Below are 27,621 nucleotides of genomic sequence, written 5' to 3'. Positions count from 1 at the left end.
CAATAGACTGGGAAGGGACCCCGGAGGCCATCTAGTCCAACCCCCTTGCTGGAAGATTAGACCCTTACAGAACAATAGACTGGGAAGGGAACCCGGAGGCCATCTAGTCCAACCCCCTGCTGAAAGAGGAGACCCTTACAGAACAATAGACTGGGAAGGGACCCCGGAGGCCATCTAGTCCAACCCCCTGCTGGAAGATTAGACCCTTACAGAACAATAGACTGGGAAGGGACCTCGGAGGCCATCTAGTCCAACCCCCTGCTGGAAGATTAGACCCCTACAGAACAATAGACTGGGAAGGGACCCCGGAGGCCATCTAGTCCAACCCCCTTGCTGACAGATTAGACCCTTACAGAACAATAGACTGGGAAGGGACCCCGGAGGCCATCTAGTCCAACCCCCTTGTTGACAGATTAGACCCTTACAGAACAATAGACTGGGAAGGGACCCCGGAGGCCATCTAGTCCAACCCCCTTGCTGACAGATTAGACCCTTACAGAACAATAGACTGGGAAGGGACCCCGGAGGCCATCTAGTCCAACCCCCTTGTTGACAGATTAGACCCTTACAGAACAATAGACTGGGAAGGGAACCCGGAGGCCATCTAGTCCAAGCCCCTGCTGAAAGAGGAGACCCTTACAGAACAATAGATTGGGAAGGGACCCCGGAGGCCATCTAGTCCAACCCCCTGCTGGAAGATTAGACCCTTACAGAACAATAGACTGGGAAGGGACCTCGGAGGCCATCTAGTCCAACCCCCTGCTGGAAGATTAGACCCCTACAGAACAATAGACTGGGAAGGGACCCCGGAGGCCATCTAGTCGAACCCCCTTGCTGACAGATTAGATCCTTACAGAATAGACTGGGAAGGGACCCCGGAGGCCATCTACTCCAACCCCCTGCTGGAAGAGGAGACCCTTACAGAACAATAGACTGGGAAGGGACCCCGGAGGCCATCTAGTCCAACCCCCTGCTGGAAGATTAGACCCCTACAGAACAATAGACTGGGAAGGGACCCCGGAGGCCATCTAGTCCAACCCCCTTGCTGACAGATTAGACCCTTACAGAACAATAGACTGGGAAGGGACCCCGGAGGCCATCTAGTCCAACCCCCTGCTGGAAGAGGAGACCCTTACAGAACAAAAGACTGGGAAGGGAACCCAGAGGCCATCTAGTCCAACCCCCTGCTGAAAGAGGAGACCCTGACAGAACAATAGACTGGGAAGGGACCCCGGAGGCCATCTAGTCCAACCTCCCCACCCCCACCCCACCCTCCCAACCCTCTCCCCCGTCGGACCAATGGCCGTCCATCCTCGTTTCCCGTCTTTTTTTCTTCCTCCCCACCCTAGCCACCCAACTTCCTTCCTCCTCCTCCCTCGCAACAACAACCCTGCCAGGTGGGCTGGCCAGAGAGAGAGAGAGAGAGAGAGAGAGAGAGAGAGAGAGAGAGAGAGATCCCCCCCTCCCCCGCCGACAGCCCGAGGCAGAACTCGAACTCACCACCTCCCAGCCGCCGATCCCCACCCCACCCCCGGCGTCGGTCGTAAGTCCGAAGCGTCGGTCGTAAGCGCGGGGAGGGGGGCGACCTTCCCCGGACGGAGCAGCCGCCTGAGTCACGCCGGGCCGGAGCCGCCTCCGACCCCCCCTCCCCGCGGCCTCCGAGGCCACGCCTCCTTGGGGGGCGGAGCCGGCGACAGGCCCCGCCTCGATCTGCCTGTGCCTGCCGGGCCTGAACCGCTTCTGATTGCGCCTGTGCGGCTCCGTCTCTCGGGGGCGGACTCAGAGGCTCTCACTGCGCCTGCGCCGCCGCCTTTGCCCGGCCTCGCCCGGCCTCGCCGCTTCTTATTGCGCCTGTGCGGGTCCGTCCTTCGGGGGTGTGGGCGGAGTCAGTGACTCTTATTGCGCCTGTGCGGATCCGTCTCTCGGGGGAGGGCGGACGCAGTGACTCTTACTACGCCTGCGCAGGTGGCATTGACGGGCGGAGCCCGGCCTCAGTGACTCTTACTACGCCTGCGCGGGTGGCATTGACGGGCGGAGCCCGGCCTCACCGCCTCTCATTGCGCCTGTGCGCGTCCATCTCTCGGGGAGGGGGCGTGGGCGGACTCAGTGACACTTATTAAGCCTGTGCGGGTCCGTCTCTCGTGGGGGGGGGCGGGCTCACCGCCTCTTTTTGTCCCTGTGCACGTCCATCTCGAGGGGGGGCCGACTCAGCGGCTCTTACTGGATTTTAACTGCCTTCGCCCGCTTCCTATTGCGCCTGCGCGTGTCCGTCTCGGTTGGGCAGACTCAGTGACCGCTACTGCGCCTGCGCGGGTGACTTCCCGCGGCCGGAGTGGCAGCTGACTCTTACTGGGTTTGCGCGGGTCGCCTCCCAGAGGGCGGAGCCGGCGTGGGGGAGGCTCTGCGCCTGCGCGGATCGACTCGTAAAGGCGGGCCCAGCCAAGAAATTCCCCCACATTCTTCACGCCCGCCCTCTCGCGCCTTAGTCACGCCCCTCCCGGCCCGCGCGGTGCATTCTGGGCGGCGGCGGTTCCTGAGGCGGGGGGAAAAAAGGCGGGCGGGCGCGGAGAAAAAAAAAGGCGGGCGGGCGTGAGGGAGCCGCTTTCGCTGGCCGCCGTCATGCTGGCCCGGCTGGCTCTGCTGCGGCCGGGGCTGGCGGCGGGGCGCTGCTCCTACGGCCGGCGGCTCCCCGTGAAGGGCCCGCCGCCTTCGCCGGCCGGGGGCGTTGCCAGGTAACCGCCGCCATTCCCGCCCGGGGCGCCAGGCCGCCTCGCGGGGCATGCCGGGAGTCGTAGTCCCTTCTCGGGCCTGCTCCTCTCAGGCTTGCTCTTTTTTTTTTTCCCCCACGTCGGCTCCGGCCAGGCCGGCCTCTCTTAGCCGGCCGCCGGGCAAAGGCCTGGGTAGTTTGAACTCTCGCCCGCCTCAACTTTCCCAACCGGGGAAGGAAAAAGGCCGAGGCCGAAGTTCAAAGGGAGGCCAGGCCAGGCTGGCGTGAGAGGGCGGGTGGATGGGAGAAGCGCGCATGCGCACTGCTTTGTTTTTCTCCCCCTCAGGGCTTGGCAGGGGATGGAGGGATGAATTGATTGATGGTTGTTTATGTTTGTTTGTTTTTCCCTCCCTGCCAAGAAAAAGACAACTTTTCCTTGGAATTCGTTTCCTGGAAAAGGCCCGCCTGGCCTGCGTCAGAGGCGGCCGGCCCTGAGGCGCCTGGACAGCTGCGGGAGGGGCCCTGCCGTCCTTTGACGTCTTTTATTATCCCATATAGGAGAAGAGGGAATGGGATAGATTGGAATAGAACAAGAACAGAATAGAAAAATAGGATAGGATAGAGGAATGTAGAGGAGAATACAATAAGTGCAAGATAGAGTGGAATAGCAGAATAAGGATAGGATAGAATAGAATAAGGCAGAATAGAATTAAGACAGAATAGGATAGAACAGAATAAGGTAGAATAAGAGAATAGGATAGGATAGAATAAGGCAGAATAGAATTAGAACAGAATAAGGCAGAATAGGATAGAATAAAAGAAGGCAGAAAAGGATAGAATAGAATAAGTGGATAGAATAGTAGTATAGAATAAGAGAATAAGACTTTAGAATTAAGACAGAATAGGATAGAATAGAATAAGGCAGGAAAGGATAGAATAGAATAAGGTAGAATAAGAGAATAGGATAGAGTAGAATAAGGCAGAATAGAATTAAGACAGAATAGGATTGAATAGAATAAGGAATAAGAGAATAGGATAGAATAGAATTAGAACAGAATAAGGCAAAATAGGATGGAATAGAATAAGGCAGAAAAGGATAGAATAGAATAGGTGGATAGAATAGTATAGAATAAGAGAATAAGACTTTAGAATTAAGACAGAATAGAATAAGAATAGGATAGAATAGAATAAGGCAGGAAAGGATAGAATAGAATAAGGTAGAATAAGAGAATAGGCTAGAGTAGAATAAGGCAGAATAGAATTAAGACAGAATAGGATTGAATAGAATAAGGAATAAGAGAATAGGATAGAATAGAACAGAATAAGGCAAAATAGGATAGAATAGAATAAGGCAGAAAAGGATAGAATAGAATAGGTGGATAGAATAGTATAGAATAAGAGAATAAGACTTTAGAATTAAGACAGAATAGAATAAGAATAGGATAGAATAGAATAAGGCAGAAAAGGATAGAATAGAATAAGACAATAGAATAAGACAGGATAGAATAGTAGAATAGAATAAGATAGAATAAGACTCGAATAGAATTAAGACAGAATAGAATAAGAATAGAACAGAATAAGGTAGAATAAGAGAATAGGATAGAATAGAATAAGGAAGAATAGAATGAGAAGAGAAAGGCAGAATAGCATAAGACAATAGGATAGAATAGAATAAGGCAGAAAATGATAGAATAGAATAAGAAGATACAATAGTAGAATAGAATAAGACTAGAATAGAATTAAGAATAGGATAGAATAGAATAAGGTAGAATAAGAGAATAGGATAGAATAAGGCAGAATAGAATGAGAACAGAAAGGCAGAATAGGATAAGACAGAATAGGATAGAATAGAATAAGGCAGAAAAGGGTAGAATAGAATAAGACAGGATAGAATAGGAGAATAGGATAAGACTTTAGCATTAAGACAGAATAGAATAAGAATAAGAGAACAGAATGAGGCAGAACAGAATAAGAGTAGGATAGAGTAGAATGAGGCAGAAGAGAATAGGCAAAGGATAGAATACAATAGAGAATATGGCAGAATAGAACAGAAGAAGACTTGGAATAGAATAACACCGAATAGAATAGAATAGTAGAATAGAATAAGGCAGAAGAGAATTAAGACAATAAGAATAGGACAGACTAGAATAGAAACGGGTGGCACCTTGGAGGCCTTTAGGTCCAGCCCATAGTTATTCAGTACCCTTTTGAGTCTCTCTCTTTTCCGTAGCGGGGCTTACGGAAAAATTCAGCAAGCCGTGATTAAACAGACCTGGGTCAAGCCAATAACACTTGACACCGTCCTAGGGCACGGTGCTTTTTTTTTTTTTTGCTTCCCCCCCCCCGCCCCCCTGAGTGAGACAGACGCTGCTCTTAACGTCCGGTTTGGGAGATTAGCCTCTTGAAAATCGGCCTCGCGTGACCGACGAAGGAGAATATTTACAGCTTGGGGTTGAAGCGAGGGCATCGCTGTTGCTCTCTGGAGCCGGGCGGTTTCCTCGCCGACGTTTCGTGACCCAACTTGGGAACGTCACCAGTGCTAGAAGGGAGCGGGATTGAGGAAGAGGAGGAGGAGGAAGGACTGTGGGGTCCTCAGTGCTCTCTTGAGCCGGGCGGTTTCCTGGCAAGACGTTTCCTTCTCTAAACCGGGCAACGTCGCAGGATGGGAATAGCAGCGTTAAATGTCGCTATTAATCAAATCAACGTGTAATATCGATAGCAACAACACCAACCGTAGCAGCTTCATACACACAGTCCCTTCCAGCCCTGATGACGTTGCCTAGTGCGGTGTGTGTGTGTGTGTCGTGAAACGTCCGCAAGAAAACCAACAAACTCAGCCCCAGGGACCCCCTTTGCATGGTGGCAGACAGAATAGGATAGAATGAAATAGAATAAGACAGAATAGAATAAGGATAGAATAAGACTAAGAACAGAATAGGATAGAACAAGGCAGAATACAATAAGACAATAGAATAAGACAGGATAGTAGAACAGAATAGAATAAGAAATAGGATAGGATAGAACAAGGCAGAATAGAATGAGACTAAGAATAGAATAAGACAGAATAGAAAAAGGATAGAATAAGATAGGATAGGATAGTAGAATAGAACAAGGCAGAATACAATAAGACTAAGAATAGAATAAGACACGATAGTAGAACAGAATAGAATAAGAAATAGGATAGGATAGGATAGAATAAGGCAGAATAGAATAAGACTTAAGAATAGGATAGTAGAATAGAACAAGGCAGAATAGAATAAGAAATAGGATAGGATAGGATAGAACAAGACACAATAGAATTAAGAATAGAATAAGACAGGGTAGGATAGAACAGAATAGAATAAGAAATAGGATAGGATAGGATAGAACAAGACACAATAGAATAAGACTAAGAATAGAATAAGACACGATAGTAGAACAGAATAGAAAAATAGGATAGAATAAGGCAATAGAATAAGACTAAGAATAGAATAAGATAGGATAGGATAGTAGAATAGAAGAAGGCAGAATAGAATAAGATAGGATAGTAAAACAGAATAAGAAATGGATAGGATAGAATAGAACAAGGCAGAATAGAATTAAGAATAGAATAAGACAGGATAGGATAGAACAGAATAGAATAAATAGGATAGAACAAGGCAGAATAGAATAAGACTATAGGATAGGGTAGTAGAACAGAATAGAATAAGAAATAGGATAGGATAGAACAAGGCAGAATAGAATACGTTTATTGAATTTATATACCACCCTTTTCCCGTAGGACTCAGGGCGGTTTACAAAGTATTTAAAAACGTCAATACAATACAAAAGTTAAAAACAGTTAAAATAATTAAATTTGATCCCTGACAAATATAAAACCCCAATTAAAAACTCTCAGCCTGGGCCGGAAAGCTCAAAAGAGCCAGGTCTTCAGGTCCCGGCGGAATGACCGAAGGTCATTAATAGAATAAGATAGGATAGGATAAGATAGTAGAACAGAATAGAATAAGAGGATAGGATAGAACAAGGCAGAATAGAATAAGACTAAGTAGAATAAGGTAGAATAGAATAGAATAGAATAGAATAGAATAGAATAGAATAGAATAGAATAAGAAATAGGATAGAATAGAACAAGGCAGAATAGAATAAGACTAAGAGTACAATAAGAATAGAATAGAAGAAAATAGAATAAGAGGATAGGATAGAATAGTAGAAGAATAAGGTAGAATAAGACTAAGAATAGGGTAGAATAAGGCAGAATAGAATAGGATAGAATAAAATAGAATAGAACAGGGCAGAATAGAATAGGATAGAATAAGACAGAATAGAATAGGATAGAATAGAATAGAAAAAGGCAGAATAGAATAGGATAGAATAAATTAGTCGAATAGAATCGAATAAGGCAGAATAGCATCGAATAAAATAGTAGAGTAGAACAAGGCCGAATAAGACTTAAGACTAGAATAGCATAGAATAACGAATAGAACGGAATGGAGTAGAGGCGGGTGGGATGCCCGGGGACCAGGAGGCAGCTTAGGCATCCTTTCCCGGCGGCCTCGGCCTCCTTTCCGGAGACGGGGGGGGGGGGGCGTGCCCCATCTTTTCTGGCCGTTTGTCCGCCTGATCTGTCTTCTCCCCCCCACCCTCTTCTTTCTGCTTCCTTCCTTCCTCCCAGGCACTCCGGAAGCCATGCCCGCTTCTCCTGCACCCTGCGGCTGCCCCGCGGCCTGCCCAAGCTCTGCCCAGCCGTGCTGCTGGCCCTGCCCCGCCACCTGGTCCCGTTGGGCCGGGCGGCGGCTTGGTGGGCCGGGCCGGCCCTGGTGGGCCTGGGGGCCGGCTTTGGCCAGAGGGTCTTCTGCCAGGAAGCCTCCAAGGCGGAGATGATCTGCATGCCCGGGGAGAAAGAGCCGGACTTCAACTGGGTCATGTTTTGGAAGTTCGTACGCCCTCAGCTCCTGGCGGTGGCGGCGGCCATCGTGGTGAGGGGGGGTCTTTCCCCGTGGGTGGGGGTAAGGGAGCGGGCAGGCCCCTGTAGCCCGTAGGCCGCTGGGTGGGAAGGAAATTGGATCGCAGCAGAGCTGGGAAAGGGACCTTGGAGGTCTTCTAGTCTGACCCCTTGCTCAAGCAGGAAGGACGGAGAGAAGGAAGGAAAGAAAGAAAGAAAGAGGCAGCAATTCAGGAAGGAAGCAGACCAAGGAAGGAAGGAAGGCAGCAATTCAGGAAGGAAGCAGATTTAGGAAGGGAGGAAGGAGATGGGAGGAAGGACGGAGAAGGAAGAAGGCAGCGATTCAGGAAGGAAGCAGACCGATTCAGGAAGGATGGCAGGAAGGTAGCAATTCAGGAAGGAAGGCAGCAATTCAGGAAGGAAGCATACTTAGGAAGGAAGGAAGTAGATGGGAGGAAGGAAGGAGAAGGAAGGAGGCAGCGATTCAGGAAGGGAGGAAGGAAGGAGATCTAGAAAGGAAGGAAGGGAAAGAAGGAAAAAGATTCAGGAAGAAAAGAAAAAGGAAGGCAGGAGGGAAGGAAGGAGACCGATTCAGGAAGGAAGGAAGGAGACATTCGGGAAGGAAGGAGAAGGAGAGAGGAAGGAAGGAAGCAGACATTTATGAAGGAAGTAGAAGGGAGGAAGGGAAAGGAGGAAGGAAACATTCAGGAAAGGAGGAGAAGGAAGGAGATGAAGGAAAGGAAGGAAGGAGACAGCGATTAAGGAAGGAAGGAAGGAAGACAGATTTAGAAAGGAAGAAGGGAGGAAGGGAAAGAAGGAAGACAGATTCAGGAAGGAAGGAAGGAAGCAGACCAATTTGGAAGGAAAGAAGGAAACAGGAAGGAAGAAGGAAGGAAGGAAGACAGCAATTCAGGAAGGAAAGGCAAGGAGGCAGCGATTTAAGGAAGGAAGCAGACAGCGATTCCGGAAGGAAGGAAGGAGACAGAGGAAGGGAGGGAGGAAGCAGACCAATTCAGGAAGGAGACGGATTTGGAAAGGAAGGCAGCAGAAGGGAGGGAAAGAAGGAAAGAGACCCATTCAGAAAGGAAAGGAAAGGAGCGTTTAATACAACCAAGCGTCGTATTCGCTTTCACGGCCGCTACGCCGCCCCCCCCCCCCTTGCAGGCTGCCAGCTCGCCTTCTTTAAGCGCTCCTCTTTCAACCAAAGTTTCTCCAAAAAAATTTTTTAAAAAAATAATAATAATCCCGACCGTTGTTTTCCCATCCTTTCTCGTTCCCGACCCGCAGTTTGCCTTCGGGGCGGCCATGCTCAACATCCACATCCCGCTGCTGCTTGGCCAGATGGTGAACGTGGTGGCCAAGCACATGCGGGTGGGCGACTACCTGCGCTTGGTGCGCGAGCCGGCCCTGCGCCTGTTGACCATCTACGGCCTCCAGGTGAGCCGCCTCCTCCTCCTCCTCTCTCTCTTTTTTTTAATAGGTAAAAGGTAAAGGTTCCCCCGCACATGCGTGCTAGTCGTTTCCAACTCTAGGGGCCGGTGCTCATCTCTGTTTCAAAGCCGAAGAGCCAGTGCTTGTCCGAGGATGTCTCCGTGGTTACGTGGCCGGCATGACTAGACGCCAAAGGCGCACAGAACGCTGTTACCTTCCCACCGTAGTGGTCCCTATTTTTCTACTTGCATTTCTACGTGCTTTCGAACTGCTAGGTTGGCAGAAGCTGGGACGAGTAACAGGCGCTCACTCGGGATTCGACCCGCCAAACTGCCGACCTTCTGATCGACAAGCTCAGCGTCCTAACCCACTGAGCCACCGTGTCCCTTACACATATATATATACATACATATATACATGTGTGTGTGTATGTATATGTATATGTGCATACACATATGTATATGTGTATACACACACACACACATTGCCTGGATCAATCAATAAATCAAGCATATCATTTCTTTTCCCTTTGAGGTCTAATTTTGATCAATAAATCAAGCATGTTCATAATAATTGATTTTCTTTTCCCTTTGAGCTCTCATTTTTAAATATTAAAACATAAAATCCTCATTTCCAACTGATTTCCAAACATTTTAAATCGAACGAGCCAAATCCCCCCTTATCTCCACCTCTCCCTTTAACCCTCCAATAGCTGATCGTGTGAAATCCCCTCTAAGGGGTCAAAAAACCCCTTTTCTTCAGCCTTCCAGAAAACTGGCAATGAAATGGTCTCCTTCATTTCAAATAACACACATAATGTGCTCGCTGCGGCAGCACGTATACTAAAAATTGGAACGATACAGAGAAATAACACATAAGAACAGAGGGAGATGTATTTGACAATCCAAAAGCACTGAGAGGAAAGCCTAGTTGGCAAAGGAAGAAAGCCAGAATAAGGTCGAAGCGTCTCCCTTCTTGATTGCGTCTCCAGGCTGCCTTCTTTTCTTAGATTCGCTGCGCAAAAAAACAACAACCCATCCAATGCTCAACATTGGCAACCCACAACTCTCTTGATGTCTGTGGAGCCTCTCGGGGCCTTGCTTGCTTGCCCCAAAGATACTTTTTCAGGAGGCGTAGGAGTATAAAACTTTCCATTTCCCCTACCATCCAGTCAGAGCTGAACAAGCTTCTCGGATAAGAAGCAAAACATCTCCTGAGAAAGAACCAGAACAGTCCAGTTGCCTTCAGTTTTAAGTTGTATATCATTTTCTCATTCCTTTCTTCCTTTTTCTTCCTTTTTTTCTTCGAAAGAAAAACAAGAAAGTCCAGATGCCTCTCGAAAGAAGCACCTTTGAGACTCAACTCTCTCTTTCCCCCCTCCCCCCCGCTGTCTGCAGGGTGTGTTAACCTTCGGGTACATCCTGCTGCTGTCTTGGATCGGGGAGAAGGTGGCCGGCAGTATGCGGAAGCAGCTCTTCTCTTCCTTCCTCAGGTGACGGGGGTAGAAATGAGGTGGGGGGGGCATGCTGGAAGGTCATCCGGGGCCAGGCTGTGCTTGGAGGGAGGGGTAACAGGGAAGGAGATGGAGTAGACCCCGAATTATCCGAAGCTGAGGATACGTCGGTGGTCAAATTCGGTTGAGAAGTTCAGCCGCTTGGCATTGAACATGGGCTAAACCGCAGCTCCTCTTCAGTGTTACAACTACACAGAGGTAGTCCTTGATTTATGAGCGCAGTTTGGCCTCAGATGAAGCGAGTTTTGCCTCGTTGAGTGAACTTTCTTAACTTGGGGTCGATTTTTTTGCCTCCCGATGGCTGCAGAAAAGGGACCAGCTGCCCCGGCCACGGAGTTACAAGTCACCCTCTAACCCTGGTCCTTTCTTTTCCCCCAAGAGAGGATATCTCCTTCTTCGACGCCAATCAGACGGGGCACCTGGTGAATCGGCTGACCGCCGACATCCAGGAATTCAAGTCTGCCTTCAAGCTGGTCATCTCTCAGGTGGGACGAACAGCGGGATGGGAGGGGTGGCTCGCCGAACGGCGGGTAATCCCATTCCGATTCGGACCATCTGTCTCGTGCGGGCGGGAAGAATTACAACCTGGAGGTTGCCCTTCCCTCTTCAATGGAGGTATCTCTTTTTATGCCACCCTCTCTTTCTTCACCCCACCCCCACCTCTAATTACAGGGTCTGCGCAGTCTCACTCAGACAGTGGGCTGCTTTGTGTCCCTTTACCTGATCTCCCCCAAGCTGACCGGACTGCTTGTCGTGGTGATGCCCTTCCTGGTGGGGATCGGGACCTTTCTCGGCACTTCCCTTCGCAGGCTTTCCCGCAAAGCCCAAGAGCAGGTAGGGAGAAATAGCCCATGGGAACGTTCCTTGAACTAAACATGCTTGAAAGACTTCCCAGAACTCTGTTCCATGCATGTTCTGCTTTATTTGGTACAGGGGTGTCCTACCTTGGTAACTTTTAAGACTTGTAGACTTCAACTCCCCGAATTACTCAGCCACCATTTTTTTCACTCTGTTGAAGTCAAGATATATTAGGTTCGCTGCATAGCCACCATCTACTAATAAACTTTCCCTATCAAAAATGTGATACATTATGTCCCCTGCATACCCACCATCTTATTAATAGTTTCCCTATCAAAAAATGTAATACGTTATTTCCACTGCATACCCACCATCTACTAATAAAGTTTCCCTATCAAAAATGTGATACATTATGTCCGCTGCATACCCACCATCTACTAATAAAGTTTCCCTATCATAAATGTGGTATATCATGTTCGCTGCATACTCACAATCTACTAATAGTTTCCCTATCAAAAATGTGATACATTATGTCCGTTGCATACCCATCATCGTCTAATAAAGTTTCCCTATCAGAAATGTGATCTATTATGTTCACTGCATACCCCCATCTACTAATAAAGTTACCCTATCAAAAATATAGACATATTACATTCACTGCCTACCTACCATCTACTAATAAGGCCTCCCTATCAAAAATGTGATATATTATGTCCACTGCCTACCCATCATCTACTAATATAGTTTCCCTATAAAAAATGTGATTTATTATGTCCATTGTATACCCACCATCTATTAATAGTTTCCCTATCAAAAATGTGATATATTATGTCCATAGCATACCCACCATCTACTAATAAAGTTACCCTATCAAAAAACAAAAACCTCACCTACCTACATTTGTGCTTGTTTTTGTCCTAGCCCAGGGGTCAGCAACCTGAAACAGTGAAAGAGCCACTCGGAACTGGTTCCCTCACAAAAGGAAAAACTGGGAGCCGCAAAAAATGTGTGCACATGCGCGTACATACGCACATGTGCAGAACAGGATTTGACTGAAGAGTGGAGCCAAGGCGAGATATGCACCTACCCTGCATATTTGAATTGATTGAACTTTTTTAGTCCCACTTTTTTTTTTTTGGACTGCACATGGCAGAGGACTGGGAGCTGCAGGAGATGGCTGAAAGAGCCGCATGCGGCTCCGGAGCCGCGGTTTGCAGACCTGTGTCCTAGCCATTCTGGCTACACCCTGGCTGGCTGGAGAATTCTGGGAGTTGAAGTCCACAGGTCTGAAATTTGCCAAGGTTGGACACCCCGATCTAGTATCTTCCTTTAACCGTCGTCCCACAGTTCTGAACTACTCAATTCCTTGCCTTGACTGGCTATTCAACCCTTCACTTAAGGACGGCATGACTCAATGGGGTGTCCTAAGGTGGGTGAGCTCCCCTTTGTGGGTCGCCAGCTCTTCCCATTGGCTAAGAGATCTCGTCCATTGTGTTCCTAATAAGCCAGACTTTTGCGAACTGAGTTTTTCCTTCTTTTACGCCTTTTCCTGCCACGTTAATTGATGTGAATCACTACAATTTTTTAAGTTAGTTATCTGGTTGTTAAGTGGATCAGGCTTCCCCATTGTCAGAGGGCCACAACGGGTATGTGTATGTGTGTGTGTGTCAAATGACCCCGGGACGCCACATCCATGATAAATATGGGTCTGACTTTTGAACACCTGCAGAGGTTGTAAGGGTGCTGCACCAGCCACGGGCTCAGGGCAGGGGTGGTGGGGTGGCAGTGGTTATTCGGGAGACTTTGTGTCCCCGGGAGGCCACCATTGTCCAGATGGCCGGGAGTGAATCCCTCCTCTTGAGATGTGGTCCTCGGGTTCAGTTGGGCTTGTTGCTCACATACCTGGCGCCCAGCTGTGTGGCAACAGCCCTGCCTGAGCTGCTCGACACCCTCTCAGGGTTGGCGGTGGAGTTCCCCAGGCTTATAGTCCTGGGTGACTTCAACCTGCCATCACTGGGGGGGTCGTCGGAGTTAGCTCGGGAGTTCATGGCTTCCATGACAGCCATGGGCCTGACCCAGGTTATTGAGGGCCCTACTCACGAGGGGGATCATACTCTCGACCTGGTGTTCCTGTCTGGACAGTGGTTGGATGATCTGGGAGGGGGTTCTCCGTCCATCACCCCTCTGTCATGGTCAGATCATCACCTCCTGAGGCTGGTTTTCCGTCATGCCATCCCCCGCCGCTGGGCGGCGGAACCGACCAGGTGGTTCCGCCCCAGGCGCCTAATGGACCCGGACCGGTTCCAGAGGGCGCTTGGGCCGATACCTATCACCCTTACCCACAGCCCAGTCGATGCTCTGGTGGAGGCCTGGGAAACGGCTGCCACCAGGGCACTCGACTGTGTTGTACCCATGCGACCTCTGACTCGGCGCAGATCCCGTTGGGCTCCATGGTTCTCGGTGGAGCTCCGGGAGATGAAGCGTCGGAGACGAGGTCTAGAGAGCGGTTGGAGATCCAGCCGATCCGAATCCGACCGATTGCAGGTAAGAACCTTTATAAGGTCTTATCTTGCGGCGATAAGGACGGCGAAGTCTAACTACTTTGCCGCCCTTGTCGCGTCCGCAGATAATCGCCCGGCCGCCCTGTTTAGGGTGACTCGCTCCCTCCTTAACCAGGAGGTGAGGGAGGATCCCTTGCAGGGACGAGCCGAGGAGTTCAGTCATCATCTGACGGACAAAATCGCTCGGATCCGGACCGGCTTGGACTCTGACTGGGCAGAGTCTGATGTGGAGGAATCAGGCGGTCTTGAGCATGTTATCTGGACTGAGTTCGACCCTGTTTCCCCTGATGATGTGGACAGGATCATGGGGAGACTGAGCTCCACCACCTGTTTGTTGGATCCGTGCCCCTCCTGGCTAGCTTATGCGGCTCGGGAGGGAACATGAGGCTGGTTCCATGCAGTAATAACTGCTTCTTTGAAGGAGGGTGTCTTCCCTGCCGCCTTGAAGGAGGCGGTGGTGAGACCCCTCCTCAAGAAGCCTGCTTTGGACCCGGCTGTTTTAAACAACTATCGTCCAGTCTCCAACCTTCGCTTTCTGGCGAAGGTTGTTGAGAGTGTGGTGGCGCATCAGCTCCCTCTGTTCCTGGAGGAAACTGATTATAAGGAAACTAAGCTTGTAAGCCGCCCTGAGTCTTCGGAGAAGGGCGGGATATAAATGGAATTAAAATAAAAAAATAAAAAAAAAATTATCTGGACCCGTACCAATCGGGCTTCAGGCCCGGACACAGCACGGAGACGGCATTGGTCGCGCTGGTGAATGATCTCTGGAGGGCTAGGGACAGGGGTTGCTCCTCTGTCCTGGTCCTATTAGATCTCTCAGCGGCTTTCGATACCATCGACCATGGTATCCTGCTGCGGCGTCTCAGGGGGTTGGGAGTGGGAGGCACCGTTCTACGGTGGTTCTCCTCCTACCTCCAGGGCCGCTCGCAGTCGGTGTTGACAGGAGGGCAGAGATCCGCCCCGAGGTCTCTCATTTGTGGAGTCCCTCAGGGGTCGGTTCTCTCGCCTCTCCTGTTCAACATCTATATGAAGCCGCTGGGCGAGATCATTCGTGGTTTTGGGGTGGGGTATCACCAGTACGCTGATGATACCCAACTTTTTCTTTCCACCCCGAACCAACCCAGTGATGCCCTCTCCGTGATGTCCCGGTGCCTGGAGGCGGTTCAGGTCTGGATGGGGAGAAACAGGCTTCGTCTCAATCCCGCCAAGACTGAGTGGCTGTGCATATCGGCGTCTCGGGTTAACCAAGTTATTCCACCTCTAACGATGGGGGGTGAGGTGTTACCCCCCGTTGATAGGGCTCGCAACTTGGGTGTCCTCCTGGACTCACGGCTCAATTTTGAAGATCACATAGGAGCCGTGACCAGGGGGGCTTTTGCACAGGTTCGCCTGGTGCGCCAGTTGCGTCCCTATCTGGACCGAGACGCCCTACGCACAGTCACTCATGCGCTTGTGACCTCCCGTTTGGACTACTGTAACGCTCTCTACATGGGGCTGCCCTTGAAGACCACTCGGAGGCTTCAACTGGTGCAGAATGCGGCCGCGCGAGTTGTAATGGGGGTTTCCCAATACTCCCATGTAACACCTCTACTCCGCGAGCTGCATTGGCTTCCGGTTGCCCTCCGGGTGAAATTCAAGGTGCTGGTTATTACCTATAAAGCCCTACATGGCCTGGGTCCGGGTTATTTGAGGGAACACCTGCTGCCGGCATCAAACGCCCTTCGCCCAGTGCGCTCCCACAGGGAGGGTCTGCTCAGGGTTCCGCCGGTGAGAGATTGCCGGCGGGTGACACCCAGGGATAGGGCCTTCTCAGTGGGAGCGCCTGCCCTCTGGAACCAGCTGCCGGTGGAGCTGAGGACTGCTCCCGACCTCCGATCATTCCGCCGGGGCCTGAAGACCTGGCTCTTTGAGCTCTCGGGCCCAGGCTGAGGAGAAAATTTTAACTGGGGTTTTTAGTGTACAGGGTGAATTTAATGCTTTTTAACTGGTTTTAACTTTTGTATGTTTTGATTTTTAATTCCCTGTAAACCGCCCTGAGTCCTCAGGGAAAGGGCGATATACAAATGCAACTAAATAAATAAAATAAATAAATAAATAAAAAACCGCTCCTACGCCACCTTTTCCAGAGCCGTCGTAACTTTGAACGGTCAGACAACAGACTGTTGTAAATTGAGTACTACCACTGTTTTTAGCCTAGCTGTATTCTGTCTGGCTGCAGCCAGTTCTTAACGCTCGGCCAGGCCCCCGAGTGACCTTCCTCCTTTCTTCGTCTTCGGTGTGCAGGTGTCCAAGGCCACGGCTGTGGCAGACGAGGCCTTGGGGAATGTCCGGACGGTGCGGGCCTTTGCCATGGAACCCAAAGAGATCCAGTGAGTACCACAAAAGGGATCCCTCCACGTCCTGCTTTCTTGAACAATGGTTTTGTAGAGGGGGTCCCCACTTTGTAAGTAGCTGATGGGTATGCAGGGAACATAATACATCTTGACTTCAACAGAGTGGAAAAAAAAGATTCTGGGTGTTAAAATCCACAAGTCAAGGTTGGGTAGCCCTGGCGTACACAGTGCGAGTCACATATGGATTCAATAGCTCCACACTGAAGGATCAATCAAGCCAGGGGTACGACCATACCAGCCAGCAATTTTTTCACTCTGTTGAAGTCAACGCTATAATATGTTCCCCGTGTACCCACCATCTATTAACAAAGTTTCCCTATCAAAAAATGTGATATATTATGTTCCCTGCATACCCATCATCTACTAATAAAGTTCCTCTATCAAAAAATGTAATATATTTTGTTCACTGCATACCCACCATCTACTAACAAAGCCCCTATAAAAAATGTGATATGTTCACTGCAATACCCACCATCTACTAACAAAGTCCCTATCAAAAAAAATGTGATATATTATGTTCACTGCAATACCACCATCTATTAACAAAGTTTCCCTATCAAAAAATGCGATGTGATATGTTCACTGCATACCCACCATCTACTAATAAAGTTACCCTATCAAAAAAAAAAGTCGTCTTATCTACCTTCGTTCTTGTCCTACCCATTCTGCTGAAACCCTTGCTGGCTGCGGAATTCTGGGAGTTGACGTCCGCAGGTCTTAAAAGTTGCCACGATTGGACACTCCCGGCGTAGGCCGTGCCGTGAGCCTGCCAGAGCTGGCAATTTTCTCCCTTTTTCTTCCCTGTGCAGAGAATACGCGGCTGAAGTGGACACTTCCTGCCGCCTCAACATGAACCTGGGGATGGGCATTGCCTTCTTCCAGGGGCTCTCCAACATGGCCCTGAACTGTGAGTAGCAGCTCCGTTGCGTTGGCTAGAAGGGACGGTCGACGCGGCATCCGGGATGCTTCCGGCGAGGCTCCGTGCCTAGCCTGTTTTACATGGGTCTGTTACATGACCGGCAGCTGTATACAGGTTTATACCCCAGTTTTATGACCTGCTTTGCCCTGGCGGCTAAGTGGACCACCCCGGGTGATAAGCTAGTAACCCAGTTGTTAAGCGAAGCGGGCTTCCCTGTTGACTTTGCTTGTTGGAAGGTCGCCAAAAGGGGATCGCACGAGCTTGGGACCCCGCAACCGTCGTAAAAAAATGAATCGCTTGCCAAGCGTCCGAAGGTAAATCGCAGACCTACAAGGATGCTGCGGTGATTGTCAGTGTGGGAAAAAAAATGGTCCTAAGTCCCTTGTTGCATTGCCCTTGTAACGCCAAACCGTCACTAAGTGAACTGTTGGACGTTGAGGACAAAGTGTGAACTAAGGATGAAGTTCACTAGTGTGAACAAGCTGCCCAGAATCTGGAATTTCGCCCCACGATCCTGGGGACGCTGCAAAGGTCCTGACTTTGAAAATGGTCATAAGTCCCATTTCTCGGGGCCATTGTAACTTCAAACGGTCACTAAACAAACTGTTGTAAGCCAAGGACTACCTCTAAATGTTTGATGCCAGGGGTCCTCAACCCCCCCCCCAGTCTACGGCCCACTACCAGACCTTGAACCGTTTGGAACCGGGCCACAGATGTGGCGAGCGAGCTTACCCACCATTCAGGCGGAATTGTCCCTATCCACCGGTCCACGGTCCACTACCAGTCCTTGAACCGTTTGGAACCGGGCCACGGAAGTAGCGGGTGAGCTTTCTGCCGTTTGCACGGAATTGTCCCTTGCCTACAGCCCACTACTGGACCTTGAACCATTTGGAACCGGGCCGCTGAAGTAGCGAGCGACCTTACCCGCCGCCGTTCGTGCAGAATTGTCCCTCCCTATTCACCAGTCCATGGTCCACTACCGGTCCTTGAACCGGTTGGAACCGGACCACAGAAGTAGCGGGTCAGCTTCCCGCCGTTCGCACAGAATCATCCCCTCCCTGCGCACCGGTCTACGGCCCACTATCGGTCCTTGAACCCTTTGGAACCGGTCTGCGGAAGTGGCGAGTGAGTTTACCCACCGTTCACACAGAATCGTCCCTTCCCTACGCACTGGTCTGCGGCCCACTATCGGTCCTTGAACCATTTGGAACCGGGCCGCGGAAGTGGCGAGGTGAGCTTGCCTGCCATTCGTGCAGAATTGTCACTCCCTCTCCACCGGTCCACGGTTCACTACCAGTCCTTGAACCGTTTAGAACCGGGCTGCGGAAATGGCAAGCGAGTTTTACCTGCTGTCCATACGGAATCGTCCACTCCCTACCCGTCAGTCCACAGCCCACTACCGGTCCTTGAACCGGTTGGAACCGGGCCACGGAAGCGGCAGGTGAGTGAACGTCCCTGCCGTTTGCACGGAATCGTCCCCTCCTTGTCCCCCAGTCCATAGCCCACTACTGGTCCTTGAACCGGTTGGAACCGGACCGTGGAGGTAGCGGGCGAGCTTTCTTCCGTTCACACAAAATTGTCCCCTCCCTCTCTGCCAGTCCATGGCCCACTACCTGTCCTTGAACCATTTGGAACCGGCCTGTGGAAGTAGCAGGCGAGCTTTCCATGGCAGTTCGCACGGAATCATCCCTTCCCTATGGGCCGGTCTACGGCCCACTACCGATCTTTGAACCGTTTAGAACCAGACCACAGAGGTAGCGGGCGAGTAAGCTTACCCGCCGTTCACACAGAATCGTCCCACTCCCTACCCACCAGTCCACGGCCCACTACCGGTCCTTGAACCGGTTGGGACCAGGCCATGAAAGTGGCAGGCGAGTGAGCAAGCTTCCCCGTCGTTCGCGCGGAATCGTCCCCTCCTTGTCCACCGGTCCACAAAGCCGGAAGTGTTGTCGAATTCTACGCAACAGTCGTTTTGTTTTTGTTTTCCAGGTATTGTGCTCGGCACCATCTTTGTCGGTGGCTCCCTCATGGCTGGACAGGAGATGACGCCCGGAGACCTCATGTCCTTCTTGGTCTCCTCTCAGACCGTACAGCGGTAAGACCGGTACTGGCCCGGTCCTGGTGTGGACGGCCGATTGACCGGCTGGCCCTTGACAGCTGTTTCTTTTTCTTCCATAGGTCCATGGCCAGCATGTCAGTTCTCTTTGGACAGGTAGGTGAGCCAGGGGAGGGGGGGATCCATGAGACAACCAGTGGTCACATATTTTCAAATAGACCTCGATAAAATAAAACAAAAACAAAATGAAAAAAAAATAAAAATAAACTAATAAAATGAAATATAAAATAATAAAATAAAATATAAACTGTAAAATAAAATAATAAAATAAAATTTTAACGTAATGTTAAATTATTAAAGTAATTAAATTAAAATTAAATTTAATTATTACATTTATATTATTAAATTTATTAAATTTAAATTATTCAATTAAATAAATACGAAAATTAAATTATTAAATAAATGAAATTATTAATTTTAAGTTATTAAATTTATTAAATTTAAATTGTTAAATAAAAATAAATAAATTATGAAAAATTAAATTGTTAAATAAATGAAATTATTAGATTTAAATTATTAAATTTAATTAAATCAAAAATTAAATTGACTTAGTGACTGTGATGAACTGAAAAGCTGTGGTGATCCGCTTCACAAATGTCACAAAATGGACCATCTGTACATACCTCCTGGATTTTTTTGCTCAGGAGCTGGTGTCCCCGGTCTCGTTCCTCAAGACCCCTCTCTTCACCCCTGCAGGTCTTACGGGGCATGAGCGCCGGGGCCCGCGTGTTTGAATTCATGAACCTGTCACCGGAGACGCCTCTGTGCGAGAGACAGACGCTCACCTGCAGCATGCTGAACGGGCACCTCGAATTCCGGGATGTGACTTTCAGGTGAGACTCAGAAAAGGGTTAGGCTGCGGCCCAGGGATTGGGAACCCTTGTCTGTTAGGCTAAATCAGCATCTCTTATGCCAGGCTGTTGGCTTGATTTCCAAACTTGCCAATTTGGCTACAAATGTTTCATCTCTATTCCGGGCGGGGGGGAGAGATATCTTCAAGTGTGCTTTGAGTCGTGCTCGTCTGTTGGAGCGCTGGCCTTTAAATACCTTTTTGTCTCTGATATAAATTGCTGTGGGTGTTATTTGTCCGTGCTCGTCTGTTGGAGCACTGACCTTTAAATACCTTTTTTTTCTGACATGTAAATTGCTGTGGGTGTTATTTGTCCTTGCTCGTATGTCGGAGCGCTGACCTTTAAATACCTTTTTCTCTGTGGTGTAAATTCCTGTGGGTGTTATTTGTCTGGATTTTTCTGAGTCCTGGTCTGGTTTTGGGCTGTTTGGCTATTGTTGAAACACGGTCCGGTTTGTGGCGAGGGTGGGGTTGTGATTTTGGCTCCGGTGTGGCAAGGGTGCCAGTTTGTTTTAAGTGCTGCCTTCGGGATTGCGGTTGAAGTAGGAAAACTGACCTGGTTCTCGCTTCATAAGGATGTCCTTTAGCACAGGCATCCCCAACCTCTGGGCCGTGGCCCTGTTACCGGTCCACGGCCTATTTATTGGGATCCGGGCCACACACGAGAGCGAGCAAAGCTTTATCTGACATGCACGGGATCTATGTTGCGTGTGAATGCATTCCCCCCCACACACCCCACCCCATCCTGGTCCACAGAACTGGTCCCCGGTCTCAGAAACAGCCACAGCTGTCATCCCAAGGCCTGACAATCAATCTCTGTCTGTCTGTCTGTCTGTCTGTCTCTCTCTTTCTCTCTCTCTCTCTTTCTTTTTTTCCCTGCTGTTAGTTATCCCACCCGGCCGGGCTACAAAGTCCTGGAGAACTTTAATCTCTCCATTCCTGCTAACAAGACGGTGGCCATCGTGGGACAGTCCGGCGGCGGTAAGGAGCTGGGTCGTTAGGGCAGGATGGGGGTCTTTTGAGTTTGACATCGTGGTTAAAAACAAACCTCGGGTTTTTGTTTTTCCCCCCAATAATAACCGGGACTTAAGAATGGCCTTCCCCCTGTGCAATGAAAGCAAAATGGCAGCAATTGGCTGAATGGATCCAACCTCCATCCATCCACCTACCTGCCTGTTATCTGTCGATCTATTGATCCTTCGATCTACTTACCTGCCTGTTAGTTTATCGATCGATCTATTGAACTACCTACATATCGATTCTATAGATGATCTACCTACCTTTCTTATCATCCATATATCTCTTATCATCCATCATGTCTCTCATCTCTCTCCTATCTATATTTATCATCCACTATATCTTATCTATCATCTATATCTATTATCTATCATTTATCTACTATATCTAATTGTCTAATCTCTATCGATCGATCATCTACCTCCTATATCTGTCTGTCTGTCATTTATATCTATTTATTATCTATCATCTACCTCCTGTGTCTGTCTCTACCTATTTATTATCTATTTGTCTGTCTAATCTATTTATCTCATCTATCGTCTACCTCCTATATCTACTTGTCTATCATCTATTTATCTACTATATCTAATCTATCTCTCATCTACCTCCTACTGTATATCTATCTATCTGTCATCTATATCTATTTATTATCTGTCTATATCCCTGTTTTATCTATACCTCTCTATTATCTATCTGTCTAATCTATTTCTCATCTATCTATCATCTACCTCATATCTGTCTGTCTATCATCTATATCTCTCTATTATCTATCTGTCTTGTCTAATCTATTTATCTCTATCATTTATCTATCATCTACCTCCTATACCTGTCTGTCTATCATCTGTATCTCTATTATCTATCTGTCTTGTCTAATCTATTTATCTCTATCTCATCTATCTACGTCTATCATCTATATCTCTATTTATATCTTATCTTTATCTCCTATCTCTTTATCCCTCTCTATCTCTATCATCTACTTATCTATGTATGTATCTCTCTTTATCATCTACTATATCTAATCTATCATCTGTGTTATCTATCATCTATTTATCTACTATATCTAATCTATCTAATCTCTATCTACCTCCTATATTTGTCTGTCTGTCTATCTGTCATCTATATCTATTTATTATCTGTCTACCTCCTTCCTATGTCTGTCTATCATCTATATCTATTTATTATCTATCTGTCTAATCTATTTATCATCTACCTCATCTATCTATCTATATCTCTCTTATTATCTATCTGTCTGTCTAATCTATCTCTATCTCATCTATCTCTATCATCTATACCTCTATTTATATCTCTTATCTATCTATCTCGTATCTCTCTCCTTATCTCTTTATCCCTCTCTGTCTGTCATTACCTATCTGTCGATCTGTGTATTTATCTGTCAATCTCTCGATCATTGGTCTACCTACCGCTCTTATCGCTCTATCAACCTATCCATTATCTATGTATTGATGATTTACCTACCTACCTGTTTTCTCTCTCTCTCTCTCTCTCTCTCTCTCTCTCACTCTCTCACTCTCATTCGCTCGCTACCTACCCTGTCTGTCTGTCCGTCTGAATATCTGTCTAGCTATCTAGCTACCAATCTAATTTACCTAGCTATCTTCTGGTCCTTTTCTCCCCCCCCTCCTCTTGTCTTCTTTTTCTTTCTCTTTCTCATCCACCCATCCATCCATCCACCCTCCCGTCCTCTGACCCTTTTCCTCCCTCTCCCCCCACCCACCTCCTCCAAGCCCGTGGATCTTTGTCGTCTCCTTCCCTCCCTCCCGTGCAGGCAAGTCCACCGTGGCGGCCCTGGCGGAACGCTTCTACGAACCCACCAAGGGCGTCATCTTCCTGGACGGGCGGGATATTTGCACCCTGGACGCTTCCTGGCTCCGGGGGGAAGTCATCGGCTTCATTAACCAGGTAAGGAGAAAGGGTCGGATAAGCGAGAAACGAAAGGTCCGCGGGGGCCCCGAACGAAATGGGAAAAGAGGTTGACAAGCTGGTCCTGGTTGGGGGGGAGGGCGGTCAGGGTGGTCGCCCCCCCCCTTCCCCGATTTGGGAACCTCCCGCCGGTTTTCGTTGTTCAGGAGCCGGTGCTGTTCAGCACCACCATCATGGAGAACATCCGCTTTGGCAAGCCCTGCGCCTCCGATTCGGAGATTTACGCCGCCGCCCGGCTGGCCAACGCCGACGAGTTTATTCGGAGCTTCCCTGATGGATACAACACAACTGTGGGTGAGTGCAGCTGCAGGCCGGAAATAGCATTGGTTCCTTCCTTCTCCATCCCTGTTGCCTTTCTTCCTTCCCTTCCCCATCTCTTCCCTTCTTTCCTTCCTCTCTCTCTTTCTTCCTCCTTCCCCTCATCCTTTTTCCCTCCTTCCTCTCCTCCTTCCCTTCTTCCCATCTTCTTCCTTCCTCCCTTTCCTTCTTCCTTCCTTCCCTTCTCCATCCCTGTTGCCTTTCTTCCTTCCCTTCTCTTCCCCATTTCTTTCTTTCCTTCCTCTCTCCTCTTCCTTTCTCCCTTCCTCCTCCCTTCCTTCCTTCCCTCCCTCCCTCTCTTCCCCCTTCCTTCCTTCCTCCCCATCTCCTTCCTTTTTCCCTCCCTTCCCTCGTCCTTCATTCCTTCCCTTCTCCATCCCTGTTGCCTTTCTTCCTTCCCTTCCCTTCCCCATCTCTTCCCTTCTTTCCTTCCTCTCTCTCTCTTCCTCCCCTCATCCTTTTTCCCTCCTTCCTCTCCTCCTTCCCTTCCTCCCCATCTTCTTCCTTCCTCCCTTCCCTTCTTCCTTCCTTCCCTTCTCCATCCCTGTTGCCTTTTTTCTTTCCCTTCTCTTCCCCATTTCTTTCTTTCCTTCCTCTCTCCTCTTCCTTTCTCCTCCCTTCTTCCTTCCTTCCTTCCCTCTTCCTTCCTTCCCCCCCTCCCTCTCTTCCCCCTTCCTTCCTTCCTCCCCATCTCCTTCCTTTTTCCCTCCCTTCCCTTGTCCTTCATTCCTTCCCTTCTCCATCCCTGTTGCCTTTCTTCCTTCCCTTCTTTTCCCCATCTCTTTCCTTCCTTCCTCTCTCCCCTCTTCCTTCCTCCCTTCCTCCTTCCTTCCTTCCTCTCCCTCCCTCCCTCCATTCCTTCGTTCCTTTCTTCCTCTCCTCTGTCTTCCTTCCTCCCCATCTTCCTCCCTCCTCCCCTCCCTCCCTCCCTTCCTTCCTCTTCTCTCTCTTCCTTCTCTCCTCTCTCTTCCTTCCTCCCCATCTCCTTCCTTACATCCGCCTGACAACCCCTCCTCTTGCAACCCCCTCCCTTCTCACACCGGCCGCCCTTTCTTCCCCTCCCAGGGGAGCGTGGCGTGACTCTGTCGGCAGGGCAGAAGCAGCGGGTGGCCATCGCCCGGGCCCTGGTCAAGAACCCCAAAGTGCTGATCCTGGACGAGGCCACCAGCGCCCTGGACGCCGAGTCGGAGCACGTGGTCCAAGAGGCCCTGAACCGGGCCGTGGCCGGCCGGACCGTGCTGGTGATCGCCCACCGGCTCAGCACGGTCAAGGAGGCCTCCCTCATCGTGGTCCTGTCCAAGGGCCGCGTGGCTGAGGTGAGCACCGGGACCCGGGGACCCTTTCGCTCGAAGAGACGACGACCTTGGAGGTCTTCTAGTCCAACCCCACCCCTGCTTAAGCAACTGCTGTCAGTTCTGGCTGAGCAATTTCCCACTTTGTGGCGTCCCTTTTCCCAAAGAAAACTATGGTTTAGTGCAACAGTCCCCAAGCTTTCCAGCTTTAAGGACCGCTATGGGGAGGGGGGGAAAACGGGACGGTTCCTTAGAAGCAGTGAGCTCACGCGTGAATACACGCAGCTCCATTTGTGGAAGTGGTGGGCGTGCACAAATTCAGCTTCCTTCCGGTACTGGTCCTCAGCCCCGGGATTGGGGACCCCTTCTCTAAGTCTCTTTTCAAGACCGTTGGTGCCACAGCATGTAAAAGGAGTTAGAAACAGGTCTACATTCCGCCCAACCGTTGGTCGCGGGGTGGTGGCATCCAGGTCTTCCCCCTTAAATCCTGTGCTTGTGAATCCAGGAAATTGTCTGTGGAGCTTCTCGATCATCCGAATCCTGGTTTGTCCCAAAGGTGCTTTTTTTTCCCAAGAGACATCTGGACTTGCTTGTTTTCCCTTTGAAGACATTTCGCCTCGCATCGAAGAAGCTTCCTCGGCTCTGACTGGATGGCGGGGAACGGAAGGATTTACACTCCTTGCAGAGAGCTGGTCATTTGCCTTCTTTTAGGGAGGCGTTGAATCCACTTGGAGGTTTACCTGTGTCCTCCTGGGACTTCCTTATTCTTTGAAGATGTTTCGCTTCTCACCCGAGAAGCTTCTTCAGCTCCGACTGGATGGTGGGGAATGGAAGGATTTACACTCCTTACCAGAGAGCTGGTCATTTGCCTTCTTTTAGGGAGGCGTTGAGTCCACTTGGAGGTTTTGTGGCCTCCTGGGACTTCCTTATTCTTTGAAGATGTTTTGCTTCTCATCTGAGAAGCTTCTTCATCTCCGACTGGCTGGTGGGGAATGGAAGGATTTATCCTCCTTGCAGACCGCTGGTCATTTGCCTCCTTTTAGAGAACCGTTGAGGCCACCTGGAGGTTTTATCCATGTCATGGGGGGTCACCTAAGTATAGGAGTGGAGCCTTCTTGGAACCGTTGAAAGGACTGTGTTGTGTTCTTTGATGTCGTACCCCAGCCCTCTTCTCAATGTTTGCACCCCTCTGCTGAATCTGATGACACAGACAAACCTCCCAAGTGGTCTCAACACCTCTCTAAAAGAAGGCAAATGACCAGCTGTCTGCAAGGAGGATAAACCCCGCCATTCCCCACCATCCAGTCAGAGCACAAGAAGCTTCTAGGATGGGAAGGGAAATGTCTTCAAAGAACAATATAAGAAAGTCCCATGAGGACACGGATAAATCTCCAAGTAGCTTCAACGACACTCTAAAAGGGAGCAAATGACCAGCTGTCTGCAAGCAGGATAAATCCTTCCATTCCCCACCATCCCGTCGGAGCCGAAGAAGCTTCTTGAATGAGAAGCGAAAATTCTTGAATGAATAATGGGAGAATCCCAGGAGGACACAGAGAAGCCTCCAGGTGGCCTCAGTGCCTCTAAAAGAAGGCAAATGACCAACTGCGAGGAGTATATAAATCCTCCTATTCCCCGCCATCCAGTAAAAGCTGAAGAAGCCTCTCGGATGAGAAGCGAAACCTCCTCAAAGGAAAAAACGAGAAAGTAAACCAGTGGACTCAACGCCTCTCTAAGAGAAAGCAAACGACCAGCCGTCTGCAAGGAGTATAAATCCTCCCATTTCCCCACCCTCCAGTAAAAGCTGAAGAAGCCTCTTGGACGAGAAGCGAAACCTCCTCGAAGGAAAAAACGAGAAAGTCCAGTTGCCTCCCTGGGGGGGGGGGGAACAAAAAGCCCCTTTGGGAATCCCGGAAATGGTTTGCAAGTACAGAAGTTGGGCTTTTCCCTGGTCCGGGAAGACTTTCCCAAGACTTGCGTCGTCTCCTTTTTTTGTTTCTTCTCCAGGCCGGGACCCACTCGGAGCTCTTAAGGAAGGGCGGCATCTACGCGGAGCTTTTCCGCCGCCAAGCCAAGGACATCTGAGACGCAGGAGGCGGCGCCGCTCGGTTGCACCGGAAACCTCAAAACTCCCCTCCAACTTTTTTTTTTTAAAAAAAGTCTTTCCTGCCCTTCTTTTGCTCGGCCTGCAGCCCCCACCCGAGCTGGTTGCTCGGGACAGGCCCAGAGCCTGTTGCTCTGGGACGCAATGTTGTCGGTTTCAGGGAGCGCGGCTTTCCTCTCCCCCCTGTCTGGAAAAGGAAAAGCCGCGCGCAATTTGACACTTGAGTCTCTTTTTTTTTTTCAAATACAGCCTTTTTTGGTTCGGACCGCCGGCGTCTCGACTTTGCTTGTTTTTTTTTGCGCCGGGGGTGCGGGGAGGGGCGTGTTCGGTCCCGGCTTACCCGAGTCCTTGTTTTTCTTCTGACAAGGAGAAACCCCTCTTCTGAGAAACGGCCAGGAACCGGAAGAAAAAAAACAAAACAGCCCCTTCGTATTATTCGCAGAGCTGAGTCACTGTCCGAGGCCGACAAACACAAGTTATACAGAAACTCGATCCTCGACACGAACGGCCGCCTTCGGCCACCAGCTTCTCCCACGCCTTCCCTTTTGTGACGCAGCCCAGGCCTGGCTCCCTAACGCCTTCTTCCCCTTCGGCCTTTGAAGCCGCCCCGTTGCATTCCTCTTTTCCTGCCGGCGCTTTTCGTGCATCCGGGGTATCTCCCAGCTTGCGCTTCGTCCCTGTCCAACTCGGACTCCCAGCACAGCCGTGTCTCATCCGGAGCGCGAGTAAAGGGGCCGGGC

The 27,621-nt window shown here is 49.6% G+C and overlaps 2 protein-coding genes across 4 annotated transcripts in view; one reads left to right on the top strand and one right to left on the bottom strand.

Moving 5' to 3' along the window:
• The window catches only part of ATG9B (autophagy related 9B), a 16,748-nt gene extending 15,101 nt beyond the window's left edge, over positions 1–1,647 (bottom strand). For both annotated transcript variants that reach the window (XR_014028598.1, XM_081344951.1), the window contains exon 1: positions 1,501–1,647. The gene's annotated coding sequence lies outside the window, so the exon portion shown is untranslated. The remainder of the gene's footprint in view (positions 1–1,500) is intronic.
• Positions 1,648–2,530: 883 nt separating this feature from the next.
• On the top strand, positions 2,531–27,147 carry ABCB8 (ATP binding cassette subfamily B member 8). Of its 2 annotated transcripts, XM_081344952.1 has the most exons (16): positions 2,531–2,732; positions 7,362–7,665; positions 8,919–9,068; positions 10,460–10,554; positions 10,955–11,060; positions 11,248–11,409; positions 16,218–16,303; positions 17,137–17,234; positions 19,236–19,341; positions 19,425–19,458; positions 20,059–20,195; positions 21,099–21,193; positions 23,016–23,149; positions 23,317–23,464; positions 24,554–24,804; positions 26,785–27,147. In XM_081344952.1, the coding sequence occupies exons 1-16, from the start codon at positions 2,620–2,622 to the stop codon at positions 26,860–26,862; spliced, it is 2,097 nt and encodes a 698-aa protein (XP_081201078.1). In that variant the 5' UTR covers positions 2,531–2,619; the 3' UTR covers positions 26,863–27,147. The 2 variants fall into 2 exon arrangements, with proteins under 2 accessions (XP_081201078.1, XP_081201079.1); XM_081344953.1 differs by lacking the exon at positions 26,785–27,147 and having other exon boundaries at positions 22,975–23,149; positions 24,554–24,799.
• The last annotated feature ends 474 nt before the right edge of the window (positions 27,148–27,621 follow it).

This window comes from Vipera berus (genome assembly GCF_964194415.1).
Source record: "Vipera berus genome assembly, chromosome: Z".
In the NCBI taxonomy this organism is placed as follows: Eukaryota; Metazoa; Chordata; class Lepidosauria; order Squamata; family Viperidae; genus Vipera; species Vipera berus.
The sequence above is the reverse complement of the archived record's forward strand: the minus strand, read 5'-3'. Positions and strand labels throughout refer to the sequence as shown.